At 57.9% G+C, this 26,081-nt stretch overlaps 1 protein-coding gene across 8 annotated transcripts in view; it reads right to left on the bottom strand.

The window, feature by feature from the left end:
* The window catches only part of SYT7 (synaptotagmin 7), a 63,204-nt gene extending 37,385 nt beyond the window's left edge, over positions 1–25,819 (bottom strand). For all 8 annotated transcript variants that reach the window (XM_053899630.1, XM_053899634.1, XM_053899632.1 and 5 more), the window contains exons 1-2: positions 25,058–25,819; positions 90–193 (exon numbers count right to left, since the gene is read on the bottom strand). In XM_053899630.1, coding sequence (XP_053755605.1) covers positions 90–193; positions 25,058–25,088 — 135 coding nt within the window. In that variant the 5' untranslated portion in view covers positions 25,089–25,819. The remainder of the gene's footprint in view (positions 1–89; positions 194–25,057) is intronic.
* Between the last annotated feature and the right edge of the window lie 262 nt (positions 25,820–26,081).

Below are 26,081 nucleotides of genomic sequence, written 5' to 3'. Positions count from 1 at the left end.
GCGCGCCCTTGGGCGGGTTCACGAGCCAGTAGTTGTGGGGGGTGGGGTGCAGGGCCAGGCCCCAACCCCCGGGCCCTCAAGAGCCTCACCAGTTTGCGCTGACACCAGTGGCAGAGGCCGCAGAGGACGACAGTGACGCTAAGGCTGACGGTGATGATGGCAGAGACCAGCAGGACATCGCGGGTGGGCGCCCCTGGGGAGGACACACACAGGTCAGACCCTCATTGGCCAGGGCCAGCCACCCTCCCTTGGCTCAGAGTCCCCCAGAACAATCACCCGGTCCTTCCATTTGTCCCCCCACTGGGAGTTCTGAGTCTCAAGTTCTATTCCCAGCGAGACCTTGCTGGCTGACCTTAGGAAGTTCCTTCTTTTCTCTGTGCCTCAGTTTCCTCATCTGTAAAATGGGGGAATTGTGCAGGTTGACGTTCCTCCCAGGCCCTCCCTGCATGGGCTCTGCTGAGTCCAGAGGATCCACACCATCCCCCAAACTTGACATCTCAAAGGGAGAGGCCAAGTGTGCCCACCAGCCCAGCCAGGCCTCAGTGGACACTTCCAACCCCCCTAAAAAAGCCACTGCCTCTGCACAACCTTCCTGCCCAGCACTCTTCCATCCCCTCCAACACTGAGCCACAATGCCAGCCGACTTTGCCCAAAGGACGATGACTAGTTCCTACAGTCTCTCTCAGGCCACCTGCCCCACGGGCACTAACAGACCCTCAGAAGTATCTGGCCCAAACTCAAGAGCGATATGTGTAGTCAAAGAGGGAATTTCTGGAATTCTCAGACCAGCCCTCACTCCCTTTAGCTCAGCTTTCCTTGGGCTGGAAGCCCACCCAAGTGGCCTCTGTACACCCTGACCAAGCCTCAGCCTCAGCCTCAGGTCCTACCCTGTAGGCTCCAGTCCCACCTAAGACAGGCTCCTGTCTTAAATGCTCACAGGGGCCACCCGGCAGCTTCCATTCCAAGAGCTCAGGGGTCTCATACTTCAGGAGTGGCAACGGTGATACACCTGCCCTGGGAGGAAGATGCCAGGTTTCTGTGCAAATCCCACCACTCACTAGCTGTGGCTTTGGACGAGTCGCATAACCACTGAGTTTTCTCCTGTGGAAATGTGGATTAAACCTCCTCCCTGCCTTCTCCCAGGTGGTTGCAAACACGAGCCCAAACCAAATGCAAGGAAAGCAAAATTTCACCAGAAATTCTCATGTGGGGGAGTGAGTCGAAAGAGAGCAGCATAGATCACACGTGCACTGTAAATATGTGTGCACTAGGATGCGTCCTAAAGACAAGTAGACACTGTTTATTTACAGAGGAGCCTGCGTGGGCTTTTCGGTGCCAGCGATGGTGGTAATTAAGAGTTGACGGTATCTGTCTGGTCCTGCTTCCTGCGGTTTTAACTTCTGGGCTCCCAGTCTCTCTTGCTTGGCTGTGGGGCCTCGTGGAGAAGGGCCCAGCGGTTCCCCCGGCTCTCAGGGGCCTCGGGGCTCCCTTCTGCCACCACTCTAGTGCTCTAGGCAGCCAGTTTAGCACTTGGTCTCCCTAGAATCCTGCTTGGGTCCTGCCTCTCCCTTCTCAACTTCCTGAGCCTCCCAGCTGTGGGAAAAGGCCACCTTGATCTGGTCCCCACCTGTCCACCTGCCAGGCCAACTAAGCTTCCTCCTGTCCGGGGGTCCACAGGCTCGGCCCCCAGGAAGTCCCTGCACCCAGTTCACTGTCAACCTCAGGGCACACAGTACCCAGGAGCTCTGACCTGGATAACCAGCAGGCACCAAGGAACTGGTCCTGCCCTTCCCAGCCCGGGGTGGAGGAACACAGCTCTGCCAGACTGGAGGGGTCACATTTGCCAAAGTTCTCAGGCCAAATGGCAGGCTTCCGTCTTTAACCTCCAGGCTTCTGAGGGAAGGGGGGCAAGACAAGTGGGGACAGTGGTAGCCATAGTAACCATAGGTCTTGCCACCGAAGTCCCAGGAAAGGGGCCTGCACTTTCCCCAGCTCCATAGGAACTTCCCCTGCCCTGCTGGAAGGGTCTGGGAAAGCAGGTGACCTTATACCTTCCTCTGCTGAACTTGCTTTTATTTTTATTGAAAAAAAAATTTTTTTAACGTTTATTCATCTTTGAGAGACAGAGAGAGACAGAGCATGAGCAGGGAAGGGGCAGAGAGAGGGAGACCCAAAGCAGGCCCCAGGCTCCGAGCTGTCAGCACAGAGCCCGACGCGGGGCTCGAACTCACGAACTGCGAGATCATGACCTGAGCCGGAGTCGGACGCTCAACTGACTGAGCCACCCAGGTGCCCCTGAACTCGCTTTTAAATAAAATAAATTCCATTCTTGGACTGAGCTTTCTTCAGCCACTATCCATTAAGAATCTATCATGAGGGGCGGGGCGCCTGGGTGGCTCAATCAGTTGAGCATCAGACTCTTGGTTTTGGCTCAGGTCATGATCTCACAGATCATGAGTTCCAGCCCTGAATCGGGCTCTGTGCTGACAGTGCAGAGCCTGCTTGGGTTTCTCCCCCTCTCTCTCTCTCTCTCTCTCTGCCCTTCCCCACCCCTCTCAAAATAAATAAACTTAAAAAAAAAAAAAAAAGAATTCAGCTAATTATTTCTTAGCATGTCAGGTGCCCCAGAACCAGTGAGTGGCAGAACAGACAGCCTGGGGCTCCAGACTCCAAAGTACCCAAGAAAAGACCCAAGTGTGAGTGAAGCTTCTGCCTCTTAATAGCCGAGCGGCCTTGGACAAGGGTCTTAAGCACTCAGTGTCTTCAAGTAAAGATAAAATGGTGCCCACCCGTGGGGTTATTGTTAGCACTCAACAGATAGGTATTATTATTAAGGTTGATGGTGTTTGTTTTCTCTCCGGTGTAAACAGAGGGCTCTGGGAGCACAAATGAGGAAGTGACCGCTGGACTAGGGAGCTGTCCGGGGAGGCTTCCGCGAGAAGGGGTATTTGGTGTGGTCTGGCGGATGGCTGTGAGGTGAGGTAGGATATTCCAGGCATAGGAGGCAGCAAGAGCCAAGGGGAGAAGGGATAAAGAGGAGTCGAGCACGTTGTATGAGGAACTGGACTAGGTCAGTGGGGCCTGATGGGGAAGGGGCTTGTCTGTCAGGCTGAGGGGCCTGCTGTGTTTCGCAGGCCATGGGAGCCATGGAAGGTTTTTGAGCAGGATCAGAGGGGGTGTTAGCAAGCTCTTGCTCTGGCAGCTGTGGTGCTGTGGTAGGAGGCCCGTTCCAGCTGGGTTCCTCTGCTCTAACACGCTCTTCATGCACCCCGCCCCCCCTCCATACATCTTGGCCATGGGGCGATTCTCAAAGGCGCCTACCTCCTCTCTCTGCCAAAAAAGGGCTGCCTCAAAACTGTTTCTCAACCCCTGCTGTAGGAAGAGGGCCCCTGAGGACAAAGCCTATCAATCCCAGAAGCCAGGGGGCACACACTTGGAACAGTCCCCAGAGACCCAGGGAGGGCCCATCTTAAACAATTAGCATTCTGGGGGCATGCAGAATGAGCACTGGGCTTGGAGTCTAGGAAAACGAGCCTGAGGCCATTCTGGCCACTAACCAGATGTGGCCATGAGCAAGGCCATCAACCTCTCGGATGTCAATGCCTTCATCTGTGAAAGAGCTGCCCCTTCCTCTGATGACAAGCCAGGTGTCCTAGGTGCTCCCCGCGGGGTAACAGCTCAGCCCTTCAAACAACTTTAGTAAACATTACGGTTGTCCCCATTTTGCAGATGGGGAAACTGAGACACAAGAGGGTCAAGAACCTTGTCCGAGGTCATTCTGATAGCAGGTCGGGGACCCAGGATTCAAACCCAGGCAGCCCAGTTCAAAGGCTACTCTCTTTGCTTTGGGTGCCCCTTGGAACTCTTAGGGTTCTCAGGAATTTCTCAGGGTTCCTTAGGGTTCTCTGGGGCTACGGAGGCGGATGCTGAGCCGATGAGGCCATGGTCTCTCAAGCTCTCTTCAACAAGGCAGCACCATCTCCCTGGTTCACATCTTGGGTTTTTGTAGAAAGTTCCATTTGAAGAAAGAGATGGGTTGCTAAGGAAAAGCCGACCCCCCTAGATCGGGGAGCCTAGGATCCTCGACAGCACAGGGTGGATGCTGTCATCTTACAGGCAACGAGTCTGACCCCTCCCCCGCCCAGGCCCCCAGCTTCCCCCAGACAGCCCTCGGAGTCAGGGTGGAACAAATGCATGTCACTGCAAATTGCACTGATGCTGTGACCGAAAGTGACATGGTGTCCTCAGCCAGCAAGTGACATTGCCATCAAGGGGTGCTGGCGTGGGTTCTTGCCTGCCAGCCGGAGCGAACCCATTCCCACAGCATGGAGCCACTCTGTTGGGGGCTGGAAGGGGCCTCTGTGGAGTCTGGCCCCCCGCAATGCGCAAACCCTCTGGGCAGCCCTGTGGGTGACAGGAAGGAGGCAGGCCCTCCACCAACAGGCATCATTAGGGAGGGTTGCTGTGTCTCGTGCTGAGCAGAATCTGTCTCCCCAGAACTCCCCCCACCGGGCCCCCCTCGCTCCCCAGCTTGCCCTCCGGAGCTGCTGGGAACCAGCCGGCTCCCTCTGTCACATGACAGGCCTCCAAATCCTTGCCGACAGCTCTCATGTCCCCTTCCGGTCTTCTCCAGGCAAAGCCGTTCTGGCCCTTCTAACCCTTCCTCCGATGACATACATGGTTTCAAGTCCCCTTAGCGTCAGCATATTAACATTTGGGGAAAGAAAATATTGCAGCCCTCGTCAGCCTTTGACAGGGCCGAGTTCCACAACCTACCCTTGGACAGAGGAGACATCCTGGGTCCCGGGGCTGAGACACAGACAAGGGCAGACAGATGACATCAGGAGGCCCGGGCGGCAGGGTGAGCCAGGCTTCCCGGGTCCGATCCCCGAGGTGTCTTGGGAGTGAGGTGTAAGCTCAGGTTTGTTGCTGCCTCTCTGCCCAGGCCTGTGGCGGGCACGTCAGCTGACTAGAGCTCAGAACTAAAGATGATCCGGCGGGGTCCTGTGGATGGGGCCTGTGTTCCTGGCCATGCCACCAGCCAAGGAGCTCTCAGGGTAAAGCCTGTGTGCTCGAGAAGGCAGCCCGCCTCTGAGCGTGGACGAGACGCTCATGCGCGGTCTTCCCCTCTAGAATGTCAGCTCCTTGAGGGTAGGGCTTGCTCTCTGTTCGCTACTGTCTTCCCAGAACCAAGGAGGGAGCCGGGCCTACAGCAGGTGCTTGGCAAATGCTTGTTCAAAGAATGGGTGAGTAAGAACCTCAGGCCTCTAAGAATAATAATTACAGAGGCTACCATTTATTAAGCACCCACTCTGTCCCGGACTACAGGGTCCACAAAGGCAAGGGCTGTATCTGCTCTGCTCATTCCGGATATTCTGTGACAGGCTAACATATGGGAAGTACTCAGTAAATATTGTTAAATGTTCAGTGCTTGCATGGTATCCCGCTCGTCACCCACACAAGATGGGAAGGAAGAGATGGGAGAGACTGCAGGACAGAGTTTGAGCCTCTCTCTTTCACACACACACACACACACACACACACACACACACACACACACACCAGGACCTCCTTCATTCTTCCTCCATGCCACCTTTGCCTGACAGTTCCTGCTTTTTCTATACCCAGATGAAAAGCACCTCTTCCAGGAAGCCTTCCATAATATCCCCAGTGGGAATTAATTTCTCCTGCCTCTGAGTTCCCATCACCCTGCGCCGGCGCCCTTCTTTTCGGGTGCAGTGATTAAGCACCAGCGCTCTGGAGCCAGACTCTCTGGGTTCAACTCCTGGCTCTTATTCTTCCGCGACGTGTGACCTAAACTTTGCGTGCCTTTGTGTCCCCATCTGTAAATGGGGGCTAATAACAGTACGGGCCTCATAGGCCAATTGTGAGGTTTAAAGGAATTAGCACATATGATGCGCTTAGCACAGTGCCGGACACAAAATAAGTAGGCAATAAATGCTAGCTATTACCATAGCATTACCACGTCGGCCCTGTATTAGAGACGTCTGGGCCACGGAGCTGGCGCTCAACGAGTGTTGAATAAAATACTGAACTAGATACACATCTAGTTTTTCCCCACAGGACAGCAGAGGCCAGGGGTCACGTCTTACTCAATTCTGGGCACCCCAATCCCTGCCCCAGGGCTCGACCACGACCAAGAGCATCAGTGAATCCCTATGGCAGGAAGGGGGAGGGCCGAGGCCAGTGGGGGGTGGGGGTGGGGCAACAGCTGGGAGCCAGGCTGGGTTTCAGGTATGAACTGCAGACCTGAGCCCGTCTCTTGCCAGAGCTCTGCCCCCACTCCCAACTCCTTCTCATCTCCTCAGTAAGCCATAATTTATGGATGAACAGAATCAAACAGGACTGCTGGCTGCTGGGATGCCCTGGGGAGCTGCCGGAGAGGGAATAGACTTCTGAGGGCACGCTCCCCAGCTGCCCGGGGGGTGGGGAGAACAGGAGGGGACCCAGAGGGGGAGGAGGTACACACCCACACAGGTCACAGACATGGACACCCACAGCTCGTACACACACATGCACACGCCTCAGAGACACTCTTGACACAGACAGCTGTGCAGCCCACACCTCACACATGTGCATGCAGGTGCGTGCGTGTGCACACACACAGAAGCCACAGAGGCTCACCCCTTGCACAGATACCCGTGCTCATTCACACACGTGCAAAAATACACACCTGTGCACGGATACCCATGTACACACAAATACACACACATGCACTAGCTGTGAGACTCACCCCTTGCATGGACACCTGTGCTCACGCTCACACACACCAATGGCCTGGCCACAAGCAGATGTCCAGCCCACTCTGCCATCATGTGGCCTAGGTGTTCACGCACTTCCTCTGGCCTGCGATTCTCTCCCCTGCCCATTATTCGTCTACTCAAATTCCGTCTGTCCTTTTGTTTTTTTAATGTTTATTTTTGAGAGAGAGAGAGAGAGACAGAGTGTGAGCAGGGGAGGGGCAGAGAGAGGGAGAGACACAGAATCCGAAGCAGGCTCCAGGCTCCGAGCTGTCAGCACAGAGCCCGACACAGGGCTCCAGTTCATGGACCATGAGATCGTGACCTGAGCTGAAGTCGGAGGCTTCACTGACCGAGCCATCCCCCCGCGTCTGTCCTGAGGCAGAGCAGCAGGACAGGGAACAGACCTGGAGGCAGATGACCTGGATTCAAGTCACACCTTTGCCCCTGAGCTCAGAGCCATTTTTGGGACCTCAGGTAAAGCCCATTTTGGGACCTCAGAGGTTCACCTTCAAGCGATGAGAACAGGACCTGCCTTCTCATGCTGGGGTCCTGTCGACATAAAATAACAGCTCACGTGAATTGGGCATGCACCTTTTGTGGCAGACAGGAAGCTTACACATGCCATCCCACGTCATCTCCACAACCTGGTACCATTGTTGGCCCCATGTCACAGAGGAAGAAACAGGTATGGAGAACTAAGGCAATGTGAGCCTGCTCTTTACCGCAGCTGCAGAGACTGCCCTCTGAGCGCAAGGGTGTGACAGCCTCCCACAAGGGGCTACGGCGTGACCTAGCCACACCTAACTTTTCTGCTTCCTTCAAGAAGGCTAACCTCTTTCACTCTTGAGGCTTTGTGGCACGAGCTCTTTGCTCTGCCTAGAATACCTTCCTTCCATCTTCTACCATTAATATCCCTAGACCAAGATGGTCTTCGTTCCCTCCCACATGCCTTTCTGCCTCCCCTATAACTATGACAATTCATCATTGTGGGTTAATAATTAGCACTTGGTCTCCACCCCACCCCCACCCCCAACTGGGAACACCTGGAGGGCGGAGACCCCCCCACCCCCACCCCCACCATTCATCTCTGTAGCCTGAGGTTTGGTACCTGGGAGAGGCTGGGTAAGTAAGTGACAAACAAATGCATGAAGTTATTCAAGGCCCCAGGTAAGCCAGCCTCTTCCAGGAAGCCCTTCCTTATGGCCAGGGATTCACAGCAGTCTCGTCATTTTCCAAGCTTGAATTAACTGATCTTCTGTCCAATGCTCTTTCCTTGGGGGTTGGAGCCAATGGGGTAAGATCGTGTCTCCCCATCGCTTGGGGTCTCCCACAGCCCTCAGCCCAGGATATGACACAGGGAAGCTGCTGGACATGCTGAAATCTGTGCACACAGACTCTTTCCCCCACACTTTGCTTGCTCTTGCATTCTCAGCTGGTGACACGCACACTCTCCACATCCAGGCCTTCCGGCATTGTCCCCACACCCTCCCAACCTAGACTGCTTCCCTCTTTGGGGATCCCCAGATCCCAGGCCCTTGCTCTCCTGACCAAATACCTTTCATCACAGCACCGATGTGTGCTCAACACTGAATCATGTTTACAGTCTTTAGCACCCCTCTGGAGGTAAATACTCTCATGCTCGCCTCACAAAGAGAGAAACTGAGGCTCAGAAGGGTTAAATACTTGCCCAAGGGCACAGAGCAGCAGAGAGGTAAGGCCAGGGATGCACCTAGAGTCTGTAAACCTCAAACCCTACAGCTCGTTCTCTCTCTTGTTCCACCCGAGGGGAGCTGAGCCTTGAATCTAGTCACTCTGAGGACAGAGCCAAGAGAAGAAAGAAATTGAGTGAACACAAAATAAAAAAGCGGTCAGGGAGAGGAATTTCCCCCCAGAGTTTTACCAAAGAGAGCCCTGCCTGAGTTACTCCTCCTGGTGCTTCAGAGACTCACTTCACACACACCCTTCCCGGGGACCCTTTTTCCCTCCATTGGCCCAGCCCGCAGCCTTAGTAAAGCACCCTCATTAGAGAGAGGTTCAGTCCCCCCTAAACGTCCCCAAACAGTCTGGGGGGTGGGCCCCTGGGGTTAGACACAGGTGGGCAGGAAACAGAGAAGGGTGGGGTAGCCCAGGACGTGCCCAGCCGGGTCTCTGATACTGCCTAGGGCGCAACCACTATTCCCGAGATAAAGCCGAGTGATGTTGGGGGTGGTTGGGGCTACATCTGCCAGCGCCTTCCTATCCTAATCCTGCCTCCTCCCACCTGATTCTGCACTACTTCCGACACATCATGCCCCGGCGCCTCCCTCCTATCCTTTGGTGGCTGCGTGATGACGTTAGAGGTGGAAAGCAGTGAAAACTGGAGTCACAGGTTTTCAAAGGAAGCACCCTTCCACGTGCCTACTGAGCAGATAGAGATGGGGGAAGGTGAGGAGGGGGGGGGGCATTTACAAGTGCAGAGCCTGCCATCCCTAGGGACATTTGGGCACGGGAAGGGGGGACATTTTCAGTACCTTTCCCACCTTCCTTTCCTCCTCCCGACCCAACACACACACACACACACACACACACACACACACACACACACAGTCAGAAGAAGGCAGAGTTGGGCAGAAAGCAACAGAAAACCAGTGAGCAAAATTCTGAACCTTAAACTGCCAGGCTCCGGGCTGCCTGTCATGCCAAATTTTCTGCCCTCTCGCTACTCTAAAACTCCCCCTCCAGGCTACCCACCTTGGGAAAAAGAAAACAAGATGGGTAGGTAAAAGGAAGAAAGAAAAAGGAGGAGAAAGAGAGTCTGGCATTCATTTCCCAGGAAAGCTGGTCCTCCACCCTACCCCCATGCCCTCCGGACAGTCTCCCTGAGTGTCCTTCAGAAATCCAAGGAGACGCCCACAACCCCTCAGGCTTCACCTGGGGCCAGAGCAAGGCTGGTGAAAGAGGAGGCCCAAGGGGAATTGTTTTGGAAAGTTACAAGTAGCTGAAAATAGGGGCTTAGCACGAGCAAGCCTCCTCAACCTTGACTGTAATAAAAACAGATAATGCGTGAGTGAGCTAGGGAGAGAGCGCTGGCAGGGGCCGCAGAGGCCGGCTGGATGCAGACGGTTTAGAATTCAGAGGAGATGCCAAGTGAGTAAACAGCGAATGAAGGATTGTCCGGATGGGCCAGGAGCCATTCCAGCAAGAAATTGGACGGGGACATGTCAGGATCCACAAGCACTTTGACTCCTCATCAAGGGAGCAGGGCCTGGTGAGCTACAAAGGCCTCATCCATGCATTCTCTATGCCTTCTCTACCTTGGTTCTCTCTTCCAGCAGAGAACATGGCTTTGGTAATAATGTCTCCCATTTCTTCAGTGCAGAAGAGTTTACAAAGTGCTCCAGAGTTTACCCAGGGGGTCACATCTCTTGCCATATTTAGTGGTGATGGGGTATCCTCTGCCTGGTGACCCCTCCCCTCAGTCACCCCCACCTCCCACAATTCCTGGCTTATGGAAGCCTGGTGTATCTGGCTTCAGTCTTCAGCCTCAAAAGATGGGGAGGGGGAGAAAGACCATCTGCAGACTCCAGAGAGCTGCTGAGTCTGGAAGTCATCAGGGTCAAAGCCATTCAGGATGAACATGACCAGGTGCCAGCTCTGAGTTAGCCTAGAATCAGTCACCCTCCCCACCCACCCTGATCCCAAAGCCGAAGAGCCACCTGGGCAGCCGTGAAAATGATCATGTCCATCAGTGTAGCAGAAGCCCAACAAAGGAGGAGCTCAGGTGGAGGGCTTCTCCACCAGGAGTGTGGAGCAGGGGCAGGATCAGGGACGTGTGATGATTAAGTGCAGGCCCTGACCACTAGTTACTCCTATGAATAATGCATTGTTGTGCCTTGGCCTAAGTCAGCATCTTATTGTTATTAATAATACACGGCTGCAAAGAAGCTGAGGTTGGAATGGTGCGCTCTATTTTATTTGAGGATCTCAGAGCACTTAAGAGTTCCTCTCGCTGATGACTCAACTCCAGCTCCCCAAGTCTCAGCCTTCCTTACAGGCCAGGGCACCTGTCCTGCCCTGACACCCTTCCACCTGATGCTGGGAGCCATGAAAACCTCAGGGGCTAGGAATCTTCCATCCTGGGATTCAGATTCTTGATTGGGGTTTTGGTGGGGGAAAGGGCACACTTAATAGTTGCCAGCTCAAGGGTTCTTAAGGATAGAACCGAATGTGAAGCTGCTCCCGGGGATGTTTAGGAAGGAGGGAGAGATCTAGTGGAAATCCAGGTGGGGAGAAATGGTTGGAGAGAGACCATTGGGGCTCTGAATCCAGTTCTGCCACCCACTGTGTCGATGTGGGTGTGTGGCCTTAGGCAACTAACTCAACTCTCTGGTCCTAAGTCTCCTCGTTAGAACATAGGGTGACTGAGATTCCCTCTGGGAGGTGCCATTCTGCCATATTCTGGGCTATCATTTGCACCACAAATATTAGGAAGGAGCCACGGAGTGCGCCGCCCTGGGATCTGTCCACGGTGCTGAAGCAGGGGCGGGTCGCAGCACTCCTGTCCTTGGTGCTGAAACCCGTTTCTGTCCTTTGACTGCTCCCTCCTCCAGGCTGCCCTTTGCATTGCCCCTAACGAGCAGGATCCAAAGAACCGGAGCTGTTTCCAGGACTGCAGCATAGTGATTCCACTTTCCTCTGCCAATCGCTCCCGATCAGCCATGAGCTGAAGCCACGGAAGCGACCAGGCGACTTCAAGAGCTCCCTTTCCCCAGTGAGGTCCTCAGATACTGAGAACCCAGTTAGCAGTCCGACTCATGACCAAAAAAAAAAAAAAAAAAAGCCTCCCCGGTAAGGTAAATGCCATATCCCATTCCCTCAAGTGGGGCCCGCCGAACTGCCTCCTGGCGGCTGGTGCGGGTACTGCGCTTAGAGCAGAAACAGAATGTCCCCCGCGGTGGCACTGGGCGGGTGAAGGAGTGGCAGACAGTCCCCGTCGCCGTCCCCTCAGCCATTCCGGGAAAATATGGCGCTCGGTGCTTGCAGCGCTGCCTAATAACCTGCACGTTCCAGGCAGTCCGACCGCGTTTTGGCCGCCTTGGGGCACCATACTGCCTGGTTCATAGCAAAGACTCAACCCAGTGGTCAACCCGGACCAAGCTAAACTTCCTGCTCCCTCTTCCCAGAAGGGTGGGGTAGATCAGTTTAAACAAACACTTTTCCTCCCTGCAGTAGAGCCAAACCTACCAAAAGGAACACAAAGGGTTGTAATAGGCCTCCCTGAGGGCAAAGGCTCCCTACCTCACACCCACCCAGATGAGAAACTTGGCTAAAGCCCTTCTCTAGGAGAAAGTGGGAGTCAGGGAAGAAGGCCACAGCTTCACCCCACTCCTGTTCCCTACGCCACAGGTTGGGCCTCTTTGATAAGCAGATCTGCTTGGTGTTTCTAGGGACTGCTTTATTTTAGCCCCACTGGGTGTAGAAATTCCCCTCTTTCCAAAAACAAACAGCAAAACAAATAAAACCACCCTAAGACAATACCCCAAATCACAGCTTCTCTGGGTCCAGGTAGGGAGTAAAGATAACAGTCTTCAATTACAGTAGATACAGATAATATAATTTATTGAGCACTTACTATAGGCCAAGAACTGCTAAGAGCTCTGCAGACTTCATCTCCTTTAAAACTACAACCTCTCCCCGGGAGGAAGCATGATGATCAGCATTCTACAGATGAGGAAAGTGGGGTCCAGAGAGGTGAGGTGACCACTCAGGGTGGTGCAGCTGGCGTGTGTTGAGACTGCCATAGAAAACCCCATTGTCTGCCCTTAATCTTTCAGCTCCGCAGGATCCACCTCGCCATCCTTCCATGTTCTGGAAGCCTCACTGCTCCACCCCTCCACATCCTCACATCTCCTATGAGGGCAGACTGGAGGAACACAGTAACGCCTCACACTCCCACAGCACTTTACAGCCCGCGAAGTGCTTTCATAGCCATTGTCCGAATCAACCCTCATGATACCGAGGCGTTTTTCTGATTTTACAGGACAGAAAACTAAGGCACAAAGAAATAAGTGACTTGCCCTCAGTCACACAAGGAGTAGTGGAACCAAACTCAGATGACAATGGTGGTACTCCCAGCCCAGGGCTCTCTCCCTATTTCTGCAAGGCTGGGGTCCTGGGGGCAAGCCAGGGAAGGGATCCGGGGGCTTCCCGAGACCCTGACCTCGGCTGCTTCTCTCCTCCTGGTCCCCAGGGGCCATCAGTTGGCTCTGCTTTACATTGGAATCTCAGAGTCTCATTCTAAATGAAATTTTTTTTTCCAGGCAATTACTTCCTACTAATTAGGAGGCAAGGCTGCCAGTCCCTGGGCCCTGGGCTGACCCCCTTTCTGAACTCACAGGGGTGGGGGGTTATTGAGGTACTGAATAGCAGCACCAGCCACAGAAAGTGCCTGGCTCAGCCCCATCAGCCCCATCATCTGAAGGAGGCTGGGAAACTTTTGAGGGCAGGGGAGATGGTGGAGGAGTAAGGAGCACCAAGGAACTGGAAGAATGGAGGCAGAGGTGGGGACACTGGGGAAGGAGGGACTGTGAAGTGGGAGAGAGCCAGGGGACAAGAAATGAAGGGGCCTAGACATGCCCCTGCAGAGTAAGAGAGAGACCTAGGCTCAGGAGCAGCAGGGGCAGCCAGGAAGATCGAGAGAAACAGGGACATTTCTTCCATGTTGTAGGAAGGAAAAAGGAGGAATCTCAGGAAACTGAGAGACAGAGGAGGGGGGAGAGATCTCCCCTCTGCAGAGGGAGAGGGAGGAAGGAGGCACCCTGGAAAATGGTCAAAATTACTAAATTGGAGGAGGAAAGAGAGAAGGAGATACTGGGAGACTCCAGGAAGGAGAAGGAGAGAGGAAGGACAGGGAGGAAGGAGGAATTGCTGAAGGAAAGCCCGGGGGAGACAGGGAGGAGAGCGGGGGAGGACGGCTGGAGTGGCAGCTCCCAGGGCCCCAAGAAGGGCTCTCTCTAGTCATCGTCCTTGAGCCTCCCCAATGTCAGTGCCCAGCCAGTCGGGTCCACATGCCCTCCTACGCAGCCACAGGTGCGGGCTGGCATGATGGCAGGCCACCAGTCGGCTCAGGCCCCAGATGCTCCGCTCACTCAGGGAAGCCAGCCGACCTCTCTTCCTGTCAACCTGCCACCCCCTCCAGTGAGCTGAGCCAGGGACTCTCCTGGGTCACACAGCAACATGACCAGGAGGATCTGGGACTATGGGGTCCAGCCTTTCTAATTTACAGAAGGAAAAAGCCAGGACCCGAGAGGAAATGGTGCTTATCCAAGTTCATATACCAAGTGGGTGATGAGGCCAGATGTAGAGGGCTCAGGGGCTAAGTGTCAGTGGTGGGTCCTGTTCCTTTCTGGGCAAAACCAGTAACGGGAGGCAGAGACGGGTCTTGGCTGCTTGCAAACTGCCCCTGAGCAGTCTAAGCCCTGTGAAGTATGGAAGGGAGTAAGGGTAGTCAGAGGCTGAGAGAGAAGCAATTTGCCACCATTTTTTAGGAGTTTATTTATTTTGAGAGACTGAGCGAGTGAGCAAGCGAACACAAGTGGGGCGGGGGCAGAGAGGGAAAGAGAGAATCCCAAGCAGGCTCTGTGCTGTCAGCGTGAAGCCCGAACCGGGCTTAAACCATGAGATTATGACCTGGGCCGAAATCAAGAGTCAGCCACTTAACCGTCGGAGCCAGCCGGGCGTCCCAGGAAGTCACCATCTATGGAGCACTGGGTGGGAGCATTCTGCATGGGTTATAATTGCAGCTAACATTACCGAGCATTTATTAGGCACGATGTTCCAGTCACTTAAAGCATTGCATGCAGGATCTCATTTTCTTCCCACAATAACCCCATAAAGTATGTATTACTGTTATTCCATTATAGGGAAGAAACTGAGACTCGGGAAGGCTGAGTAATTGGCCAAGTCCACAGGCTAATCAGAGGCATGTTTCTAAATCAGGCGTCTAACCACTGCCCTGAGGACCCATCCACCCTGGCATTATCTGAAGATGCTCAGATCCCCAAGTTCCCATGATCCTGCCCAGCCCTGGCAGAATCTAGGCCCCAGATGCCAATGTGGTTACAGTTCTGTGTTGTAGGGACTTCTTGTGGTCCAAAGCGGGGGCGGTCTCATGAAGTTAAATTTGAACAAGCCCCGTCCTAAGGCACTGGAGTCTGGGTTCTAACCCTGGCTCTGCCACTCACTTACTGTGTGACTTTGGGCAGGTCACTTGCCCTCTCTGGACTTGGCGCTCCCACCTGTGTCACTGAAGGGGAGAACCCGATAATAAGAGCTAGTATGTTCATGGTGCTGACTCGGTGACAGGCACAGTTCCAGCCAGTTTATATACATCAACTCATCATATCCTCCCAACAGCCCTCTGAAGTAGGTGCTGTTATCACCTCCACTCTACAGACGGAGAAATGAAGCACTGAAAGGTTAAGTGACTTGCCCGAGGTCACACAGCCAACCAGTACATGGCAGAACTGGGATTTGAACCCCATTACTTACAATTTCTTTTAATTAATTAACGTATGCATTATCCACAACCTCCAACCCCCCAACGTGGGGCTTGAACTCACGACCCCAAGATCAAGAGCTGCGTGCTCTATCGAGCCACACGGGCACCCCATGAACCCCATTATTTCCCTGATGAGTCTCCCAGCTCCTGCCTAGGGCCCCAGAGAGGCCTTCCCATGTTCCTGTGCCCGGGCATACATGCCATCATGTTTCCACACGGGAAGCACACACACCCTCATGTGTCTGCCGGATGCAACACGTGTTTGCTGATGCTTCCCCACCTGCACCTGAGCTTTCGCCCAGTTTCTGTCTGGACTCGCTACATCCGCCCGGTCATACGTGTCCATGAGCTTTTTGGGACCTAGATCGGGCCAGCTCCAGCGGGCCCCCACGCATGCACACACACGTGCCCCCCTTTCCGGGCACTGGCTGCCTCGTGGCGGTGGGGGAGGGGGGGCCTGTGCCAGGCTTTCGCACACAGCCACGTGGCAGTGACGCGGGCCGCCACGCCCCTTCTCCTCTGCCCCCCTCCAGTGCCTGGGTGGCTCGCACATCACACTGCACGCCTGCCAGCACCCCCATCCACGCTGCCCTCCTCACGCCTCTCCCCTAACAGAAGCAGGCACCTTCTCCAGGAAGGAAGCAGGCACAGGCCCAGCCTGGCTCCCACGGCCTAAAGATGCCAGCCAACTCAGGGGTGGAGAGGGAGAAAGAGCCATCGACCAGAGGCTCTGAAGGGCCTGGGTGCCACGGTTCCTGTCTGAGACTAAGCCCGCCCTTGGGTCTGAGGGCCGGAGCTCTCAAGACCCAGAAATGGGGTCAGGTGGGGGATGTAGGGCATCCCTGCCCATCACGTCTGACTAGGGCTCTCGAGCCGTGAGGGCTGCTCTGGCCAAGTTAGCATTGTTGCACCCCCCCAGCACCCCAGCCTGGTCCCTGCTCTCTCCTCCCCCTGCCCAAGCATCTCAGAGTTCTGGGTATTTTTAGGTCTCAGCTGACAGGCTGTGAAATCGCTTCCTTCGCACCTCCCCAACCAGGCGGGGGCTGGAGAGGGAGGAATGGGGCCGGTGGGGGGGGGGCCACACACAGCCGATTCATCAGGCTCCTCCAGGGCTGGCAGGTGCCAAGCAGCGAGTGAGGGGTTCCTCCCTTTCTCCTCAGAGCCTCCCCTTGACTGAGAGGAACCTTCCACTGAGCCTGCCGAGAGGGAGAGGAGACAGGGTGGGAAGGGAGCTGCGCCCCACTCCAGGGACCTGAGAACAAAGGCTTTAGGGGATGCCACAAGCACTGAAGGAGGCACTGGGGACCCCTCTGTGTCCCAACGCCAGTTCCCAGCACTCCCTTCCAAGTGATGGGTCGAGAGACGGGCTGGCTTGGATCCTAGTGGGATTAGGGGGGCACCGGGCAGTGCAGCCTGGTGGTCAAGACCCAGCCTTTGGAGTGAAGCTGACACCCCTGCTCTACTGAGTGACCTTGTGGGACACTTCAGGTCCCCGGTGGGACCTCTCTGGGCCTCAGCGTCCTCATCTGGACAACAGTGGCAATGCTGTCTCCCTCGCAGGACTGCTGTGAAGAAGAAATGCAAGGCTGAACGTGGAGAACGAGGGGGTCTGTGGACCCGCCAGGCCCTGCTGGGAGATTCTGTCTCACCACCTTCCCCGACCTGCAGCCCCGCCCAACCACTCCTCTGGGCTGCCTTCCTCGCCGTGGCCCCTGAGGGATCATCCTGGCATCAAGCTCTTCGGTGCCCATCTGACCCTCACCCCAGGGAACAAGTCCCCAGCTAAGGTGGGTAGGCAGTGCAGACCATCCCCGCCTCCCTGCTTCCTGCTGTAGGGGGCACGTTACACATCTTGTGTGCACATGGACCCAAATACCAACACGCGTGTGCGACTCAGCGCCGGCTGTGAGGGCGTTTGCCCTGGGACGAGGCCCCAGGGAAGTGGGAAGGCGTACCCAAGTCCTGCTGTGAATGGGCCCCTGTGCCAGGGGCCGTGGGCACGGAGAGGGAGGTGCCTGCCTAGTTGCCGTGGAGATAGGTTGGCTCTGGTGGGGCTCTGGAGCTCAGGCCTGGCAGCGTGAGCTGTGCGGCTCTCCCAGGGCCTGGCCCAGAGGCCTGCGGTGTGGGGTACGGTTCACATCCAACCGCCAGGAGCATTTGCCATGTCCCCTGGGCCCTGGACTGGCCCACCTTGGCTCTACGTCCCTCTCTGGAAAGCTTTTTCTGATGCCCCAGATCCCTAGGGAAGTCCCCTGGCAGTGCCCATCTGCATCTGTTGTCACCTGGTGTCCCCTTGACGGCCCATTACCTGCCACAAGCTTTCCAAGGGTAGGGTCCCAGGCCAGCTGAACGCTGCAGACCTCCTGGTGTGGTGCCTCAGACTCAGCCCTGTGCAGGGGACAGACCCAGGAGGGGCCGGGCAAAGGTGGGAACAGATACGTTAACCTGCGACTCTGGCTCCATACACCTGCCTGGCTCCAGGCCTCCTACCCTCCACACTGCTGCAGAGTTAAAAGTTCTTTAATAGAGATCTGCTTGAAAGTCGTCCATGGCTCTCCATTGCCCTAATTAAAAAAAAAAAAAAATCCAGTTTTCCTATTTCAGAATGCCAGGACCTTCACAATCTGGCCCAACCTACCTTTCCCAAGCCTCAACTCCGGCTAGTGTCCCCTAACAGCTTCCCTTCTGGCCACGTCCAAGCACTCAGTGCTGCTTCAACTGAACGAGACCCCACTTCCGGGCCACTGCCTGTGCTGTCCCCCGCCACACCGAACGCCTCACCCCTACTGCTCACGTGGCAAGCTCTTAGCCTTTCTTCAAAACCCAAGGCCCCGGACTAAAGCTCATGCTCTTTGGGTCTGCTGGTGTTTGCTGGAACCCCAAGCCAACTTCTCACTGCAAGCTCCCCCTTTCCAGAGTCATCTGTGGATAGAAGAGCTAACACAGGTCATGTTCTTAGAACGGCACCTGGCCCGTAGTGATCACTCAACACATCTTTGCTGTTCTGAAGGTCGCTGACTGGCACTGCTTCAGTGGAACCCCCGCCCCCCGACTCCTTCTCCACCAGGGCTGAAGCAGGCATGTCCTCCCTGGAGCTTCCGGAACCCCCATCCCAGACATCAATCACTTGGTGCAGGATAATGACAAGATAACAGCTGTCATTGGCTGAGTGTTTACTATGTGCTGAGCTCTCTGCGAAAGATGTTTCCCGCCTTACCTAGCCTCACCCTCCAACCCTCTGGGAAATAAGAATCATCATCATACCCATTTAACAGAGAAAGAAACTGAAGCCAGAATAGTGGAGTAACGGGCTCCAGGGACAGCGCAAGTGTCTCTGCCAGGATTCAGAGATAGCTGTTTGACCCCAGAGACCTCGCTTAAGCAAGCCACCCCCTGCTGCACGTGCACAGAGTGCCTAGCAAATACTAGGCGCTCCTGCTGTTATTATCATGCTATTGTTATTATCAAGGGAGGGCGCAGGACGTGCTGGGTGACCTGAGAGGGGCTTCCTTACGCTGGACCCCCTATAAAGCATGAAACCCCATACCTGGAGAAAGAAAGTGAGGGCTCAGAGGGGCCCTTGAGCTGCCAGGGACGGGGGTCAGGATGGCGAGGAGGTGTGCACGACCTGGGAAACCCGAGGGGGTACTGGATTGAGCAAAGGCTCAAGGGGGCTGTCGGGGGCCCAGGCGGAGCGAGGGGGAGAAGGCCTGCCGAGTGCTGGCTGAGCTGGCCACCGCTCTCTGGCCCCGCTGACACCACCCGTGGTAATGAGACGGATCCAATTTGTACCCAGGGCCCCGCCGGGAGCAGCTGCCGCGGCAGGGTTTGAAGTAATTTAATTGGACACATTAGCCACAGAGCTCTCTTCTCTGCTCCCCCCCATGCGGGGCCTCACGCAGGCACCCCTTGTGGTCTCCCATACCCCACACCACCCCATCCTGGCTGGGGGCAGGCTTCACACTTCATCAACCAGCACTGTGAGACCCCTACCTACTAGGGCTGCCCCCCCGCCCCCGCCCCCGCCCCCGCCCCCGCCCGGCGGCACACCTGCTCTCTCATTCCTGGGGCTCCTGAGGGTTCTGGAACCAGAGAGTTGGCTGGGCTCTCTGTCAGCCCCAAGGTCTCCCCTTTCTCTGATGCAAGTAGCAACTGTGGGAGCCCCCTGGGGCTGGGGCTCAGACCTCTCCCTCCTGTTTCCTCTGATGGATACAACAGGTCACCCCCTGTCCCCCCAAGCCTGCCCAAGAGCCGCCAGCTTCCTGCGGCTTCCAAGAAGGGCATCAAAGGAGCCAGGACCACTACCAAGATGGGGGTGGGGGCAGCCTCCTCTCAGGGCTCGGAAGGAGGGGCGCGTACACATGCAGAGAATCGGATGTAGTACACACAGGTGCGCGTGTGCGCACGTGCCCTTGGACAGACCCGCATGCTGTCGTGAAAATGCTCGTATCTGTACCCACCAAAGCTCCAACACCCCACACCGATGCACGTCGCACAGCCAGGTGACGCCCTCCCTGCTCCCAGGAGTTGGAAGCCTCAGAGCCAGCAGGTGGAAGGGTGTGGCAGGGGGCAGGCGGGGCCCCTGGAGGGCACAGGCCCTGCCTGCCTGGGTATATATAGGGCCAAGGGAGGCACCCTCCCCAGCGCTCTCCGTCACAACTCCCCGTGCACCTCAAGGCACCTAACTACAAATACACTCATTAGCTGCTGTTTACAGCCCGCCCGGCACTCAGACGAGCGAGCGCAGCTATTACCCAGTCCAGCTGGCACCCGCACCCGCACGTAGGTACACACGGCACAGTGCTTTCCCCCGCTGGCCCCGCCCTCGCTTTCCACCCGCGCTGTGGCCCCACACGTTCAATGACAAGAATACATCAATTCCCCAAACATCCCGGCTCCTGATCCAAGCGCCCGCCCAGCCCCACAGGGGATGCACCCCTTCCTAGGGGGCCCTCCAGGTGGGAGCTGTTACAGAGCCCCCCCAGAGCAGGCCCGACGACTGCCAGCCCACCTCCCAAACCAACGGGGTCCAGGATTCCAGGCGCACGCTCTGGGCACCATCCAGCCCCTTCCACAGGTCCCAAGCTGTCTGCCAACTCCGTTCCAACCCTTGGGGAATTCTGCTGGGTGAGACCAAAGCCATGCCCTCCAGACATGAGTTGGACGGGGGCCCAGCAAGGCTGCCCCCTACTGCCTGGACGGTCAGGCACCTCCGTGTCCGTGGAACTGGCACCACCGGCTGGGGTTCCCTTGCAAGGCAGGCGGGCACCCGGGCCAGACCTGGCACGGGCTGGCTCCGGCACCTGGCCAGACCAGTGACCGCCACGACAGAGAGAGCTGACCTCACCGGCCTCATGTGCCACCTGCTGGGTGCTGCCCACGGAGCAGAGCTGCCCACCCCCACCTGGGATGCACTGGTGCCTCTGAGGAGATGGTCCTAAAGACTCCCTTCCAGCCAAGAGTCCCTGGCTCAGGACTGGGCCTCCTGTCCCCCACGAGGCCCCCCTCACTGCTCCTCTCCCTGCTCACTCCCCTGGGGGAAGCAGTTATTGAAAACGGTCCATCAGATTCAATAAGGATTCAAAGTCCCTCAGAGAATAGAGAGTGGGCGGGCAGTGGGGGTGGGAGAAAAGGAGGGGTGCCACAGGGAAGGAACCGCCCACTCCTCCCCTGCCTTTCCCTCAAGGCCTCCTGCTGGGCTGGGCTGGGCTGGAGGGGGTGAGGAGGGGGACAGCCCTTCCCTGGTCCTCTATATTGCCTTCCGTGCGCCTTGGGCCCAAGCTCGGGGTCGGCAAGGGGCAGGGCCCAGGTTCCTAGGGCCTGACACCCACCTGTTCCCCTGCCTTCCAGCTGTCCCTCACCTGTCACCTGCTGGCCTGCATGTTCCCATCCCAATCCAGCCTGCTGTAGCCTCTCTTCCCCAACCGGGAGGGGCTTTGTAACTATCTCCCTCCCCACCAGCCCCCAGTTTTTGAGTACCCAGCCCCGTTGGTCAAGCTATTCCCACAGGGTCATCAGACAGCATGACCCAAGGCCCAGGAGGGTCCTGTCTCCATAGTAACACACATTTTGGGGGCACTAGGCCCACAGAAGCCATCCCACTCACCCAGGGTTTCAGATCTGCCCAGCCCCAGGCCCCACTCCCGGCCATGGCCTCTTGGGAGATCATTTGCTCTTTAGTCCTAGCCTGGGGCCCAAGCTTGACACACAAGCCAGGGCGGTCTGGGCCTGTGCAGATGGGGCCGTTGGGGGTGGGGGGGTGTGGTGTGGAGGGGTGGAGGGGTAGATAGGGGTGGGGCTAGAGTTTGACAGCAAAATGGTCAGAGTCAGGCCTCATCGGACCTTCCCATACCCCAACCCTGGTCCCTAATCCTGGTGGCCCTTTCAGCTATAACCCTAACTCCTGCCCCATGAATCACCCAATGGCCTCTGCCCTTAACTTGTGCCCAGTGGGTGGAGGGTTGGCCTGGACAATCTCACGGATCCTTCTGCCTTGAGAGAGGATACCCACCATGCCAAGGCCCACTGCCCCATGCGTTGTGTCCCCTACACTCCCTAAGAATGACCTTTGTGGCAGAGTTGCTGTGGAGGCCAGGGCCTACTAACAGGTGGGCCAGACAAGACTTGGAGTACTGCTACCCCCAGGGACAAGCTCGAAGGGCAGGCAGCCTCAGGATCGGACTTCTCTCCCAGCCCTGCTGCACTGGCCCAGACTTTCCCTCTCTGGCCTTGTGCGCTCACTCACTGCAAGGTCACCTCTCCCTCCCTTCCTCCCTCCCTGAAGCCGCCTGGCCTGCCCACTGCAACGCTGACCCCTGCAGGCCTGCTGAGGCCCTGCCCGGCCTGGGGCCTGGGTCCAAGGGACACAGGGAGGCCAGACCAGGCCAGCTTCGGGATGAACACAGGATGATGGTTGAGGGCAGGGAGAGGGCCGCATGCCTTGGGGAGGGCACAGAGAGGGGACAGAGAGGAGGTTGCAGGCACGGCTGGGGGAGGGTGGACAGAGTTTGGAGCAGAAGCCCATGGGATGTGTGGGAAGGGGGCTGGTCTTCGTTCTTCACTGGGCTCTGGCTTTTTCCCACAGTCCCTTGCTTCTGCAGAGACAGATCCCAGAAGTGCCTGGGGCCCTGGGCCCAAGTAGGTAGGGAACTCCGGGAAGGGTCTCAGTGGCAGGGTGAATCCTGTGGAGACCAGAGTGAGTTGGCTAAGGGAGGGGGTACCTCGGGGACACTCTGGAACCAGCCTGGGAAGTGGGAGAACATAGGAGACTGAAAATTGTAAAAAGGTTGGGCCACAGGTGTTCCTGGGAGTGGGAAAAGGGGATCGGACAGACAAGGTACTGGCCCCTGGGGCACCAGAAGGAGGGGCCTGAGTCACACAGGAATTAATCTGCATATCTCATTCCTACCAGGTGCCAGCCAAAGGGGAGGTGGGGGACAGAAATGGGGGACCCAGAGCCCTCCCTGGGGGAGCAGAGTCTGGAGGGGCCTGAGGGAAGCTGGGGGTAGAGGGGAGATGTAGTCTGGCAGGAGGTGTAGGGATTCTAGGAGGTGGGCAGGGATGCCAGGGGGTACAAAGGCTAGACTGATGACTCGGGCCCCTCAGAGAGCCCCAGGGGACCAGGATCATAGGCAGACTCTGCCCTCTCCAGCCCATTTCTGGCCCCATCAGACCAGCAGCCACACCAGAGAGGTGTGAACCTCAACCCAGCCTGTTTCCCAGTCAGTGCTATCCCCGCCCCAGGCACTGGAGGGTCCTGAACCTGCATCTGGGCACCACAGGTCTCCACCCCCGGGGGGAGGCCTGTTTGAGGAGGGGGAAGAGGGAGAGGCCTGGGGGCTGCCAGCGTGCCAGGGGCAGCGCTGGGATCCAGGCCCTTCGCCCAGAAGATGCCAAGCACGTCAAGTTGGCCTCCATGGAGGGGATAGAGGTACTTGGGGAGTGGTGATGTCATGGTGCCCAGGCGTGGGTGGAAAGAGGGAGGAGGGAGAGGGGATGAGGGCACAGACCCAGGCCATTGGGTTCCTCCCAGGAAAGGGGAGGCCGCCAGCATGGCAGAGTGAGGGGGAAGGGAGTGTCTTCACTGTACCCACTCCTTCCATTCTCATACCCTAGAGCTGGCCTCTGAACTAAGCTACTGGTTCCTTCGAGGGTGATCCAGGCAAGAGAATGCCTCTGCCCTTGGTCCAAGCGCTGGAAGCTGGCAGCCTCTTGGGGGAAGATGCCAGGGTCGGTGACCTGGGTTCAGACAGATGAAGGGAAGGGTCTCCAAAGGCCATGTCCCTTCAGCCATCACCTCGAGGACACTCATAGATGGGCATGAGGTTCCAGAGAGGGAGACTGAGTCTCTCTCACCCTTACACCCAAGTGCTGAGTGAGTGCAATGCCTGGCACCCAGTAGGTCCTGCTCAGAGGACTCACTGGGCTGCAGTGATCTGATGGTGGTGAGAGCCTGAGTCCTCAGGAGGCAGGGACAGGCTGAGGCTGCCCCTAGAGGGAGAACAAATGTGGGGCTGGGACAAGAGTGGACAAAGCTAGTGTCCACCGGGCTGCCTTCAAAAGCCTTGGGGCTCTGGGCCCCTTCTGCAGAGGGCCTTAGAGCTGTCCCTTCCCCCAGGACCCCCAACTCTGGGAGGTCAGCACAGTAAGCCTGGAGGCTCCTCATTTGGGAGCAAGTCCTCGGGCTCGGGTGTCTGGCTTTTAGCATCACAGAGAAACCCAGAAGCAGAGACCACCCCCCCCCCCCCCACCCCGCCGCCGCCACTGCCTCCCGCTGCCAGAGCTGGCAGACTGGTGGGGTGCTGGGTCTGGGGTGGGGCACCCCAGGTGGGCGCTGAGACAGCCTGGGCAGGAGCTGCAGGGGACCTGCCTACAGGTGGGCACCGTGTGAGGAGGCGTCAGGAGCCAAGGAGGAAACGGCAGAGCAATTTCCCCAGGAAGGAGGAAAGATTCCTCGGCTTGGCTTTGAGGATGCCAAGCAGACGTGGGCTCCCGGGCCACTCCCCGGGCTCCCTCGGGAGAAAGGCAAAGGAGCCGGCCTCTCTCCCTCCCTCCCCCGACAGGACCGGAGTGAGTTTGGGGTTCTTTGCTTACCCCCCCCCCCCAAGCTCTGGAGCACATTCCCCTGGCACCCCCAATCTCACCAATCTCTGCTCTCTTTCCCTTCAGGTACTCCTATCTCCTTCCTCCACGCTCCTGCGGTTCCCCACCCTCCCTCTCCGAAGCCCCCCTCCCCTGTTGCTGCACCAGATTCCCACTTGCCCCCTGGCACCCTCTCAATTCACAGTTGGCACCGCCGATGTCAGTCTGCTCCTCGGTGCCCACAACCTTGGCCCAAAGCTGCCTGGGATCCTCCTCCTGGGGTCCCCCAGCCCCGGCACCCGGGGGGCACTGGTGCTGGGGACCCGGGGGTGCCTCTTGAGGGTACTGCCCGGTTCCCGCGGGGGCAGTGGCTCCTCGCTCCGCCACACACGTTGTCCTTGGGCTGCTGGGGGGTGGGGGGGGGAGGTCCTTGTGGGGACACTGCGAAGCCGGCACCGGGCATCAAGCCTGGCAGCGCCCGGACTGCGGGGGCCGGGGTCCGAGCCGCTGCAGCTCAAGCCCGCGCCCCCGGGGCTGGGATGACCCCGTGGAGGGGGGTGGGGGGGAGGGAGTCTGTGCGGCTCCCGGGCCGGGGCTCCGAGACGGCGCCCGGCGCTGCCGCCGTCCTGCCTGCCGGTGCGGGGCGCCCCAGCCCGCGCGGGGCCGCGCTTACCTGGGCTGGCCGCCTCCGGGTCCCGGTACATGGTCCCCTCGTCGCCGGCTCCCTCCGGGCTCCTCAGAGCCTCCCGCGGCCGCGCGCTGCTCCGCCGCCGCTGCAGGGCATGGGGCCGGGCGACCCCCGGGGGCGGGTCCGAGGGCGGGGGCCTCGCGGGCTGCACCGAGCCGCGGAGCCGGGGAGCGGGGGCCGCCCGCCAGCCCTCCCGCCCGCCCGCCGAGCACGCTGCCGCCGCCGCCGCCGCCGCCGCCGAGCCGAGCCTCCTCCCTCCGGCCTGCGCGCCGCGTGTGCGCGCCGGAGCGTGTGTGAGTGTGTACGAGGCCGTGTGTATGTGTGTGTGTGAGCGCGTGTGTGAGCGCGCCCCGGGCACCGCCGGCGCCGCCCGCCCGCTGCCGAGCGCCGCTGCCACCGCCACCGCTGCCGCCTGCGCCCGCTGCTGCCCGCTGCCGGCCGCGCCGCCGCACTGCAGCCCGCGCCCGCCGCCGCCCGGAGCCGCCCCGAGGGCACCAAGGCCGCCCCGCGCGCCCCGCCCGCGGCCCCCGCGGGGAGGGCGCGGAGCCCTCGGGTGGGTCCTGCGAGCTTGCGAGACCCGCCGCACTGGCGCGACCAGCCCGGCCGGCGCGCCCCCGAAGGCAGCGGCTTCGAATCCGGCAGGGCGGGGGAGCCGGCCGCCTCCTCCGAGGTGCCCTTTGACTCCGTTCCAAAAGGCGTGGAAACCCACTCCGGGTTTTCCGCTTGGTGGCGGCTCGAGGGCGTCAGCTCGGGACTCGACACCGCGGCGGTCCCGGGAAGCCGGGCTGGTGTGCGCGAAAACCAGGAGTGGATTTCTTTTTTTTTTTTTTTTCTTGCCAGAGCTGAGCCTGGGTCCGCCACGCTGGCCATCCCCTGAATTTGAACACAGTTGGGGCAGGAAGGACCAGAATCGCCACCCCCACTGGCAGACTGGACCTAGTGACCCTCTTCACTCAACCTAGCCGCAAAAAAAGAAGAAAACAGACATTTCAGCCGTCCATCCATCCCT

The sequence above is a fragment of the Panthera pardus genome, unplaced genomic scaffold (genome assembly GCF_024362965.1).
Source record: "Panthera pardus isolate Hobbes unplaced genomic scaffold, ASM2436296v1 HiC_scaffold_12, whole genome shotgun sequence".
NCBI lineage: Eukaryota > Metazoa > Chordata > Mammalia > Carnivora > Felidae > Panthera > Panthera pardus.
This window is presented reverse-complemented; position numbering and strand designations above follow the sequence as displayed.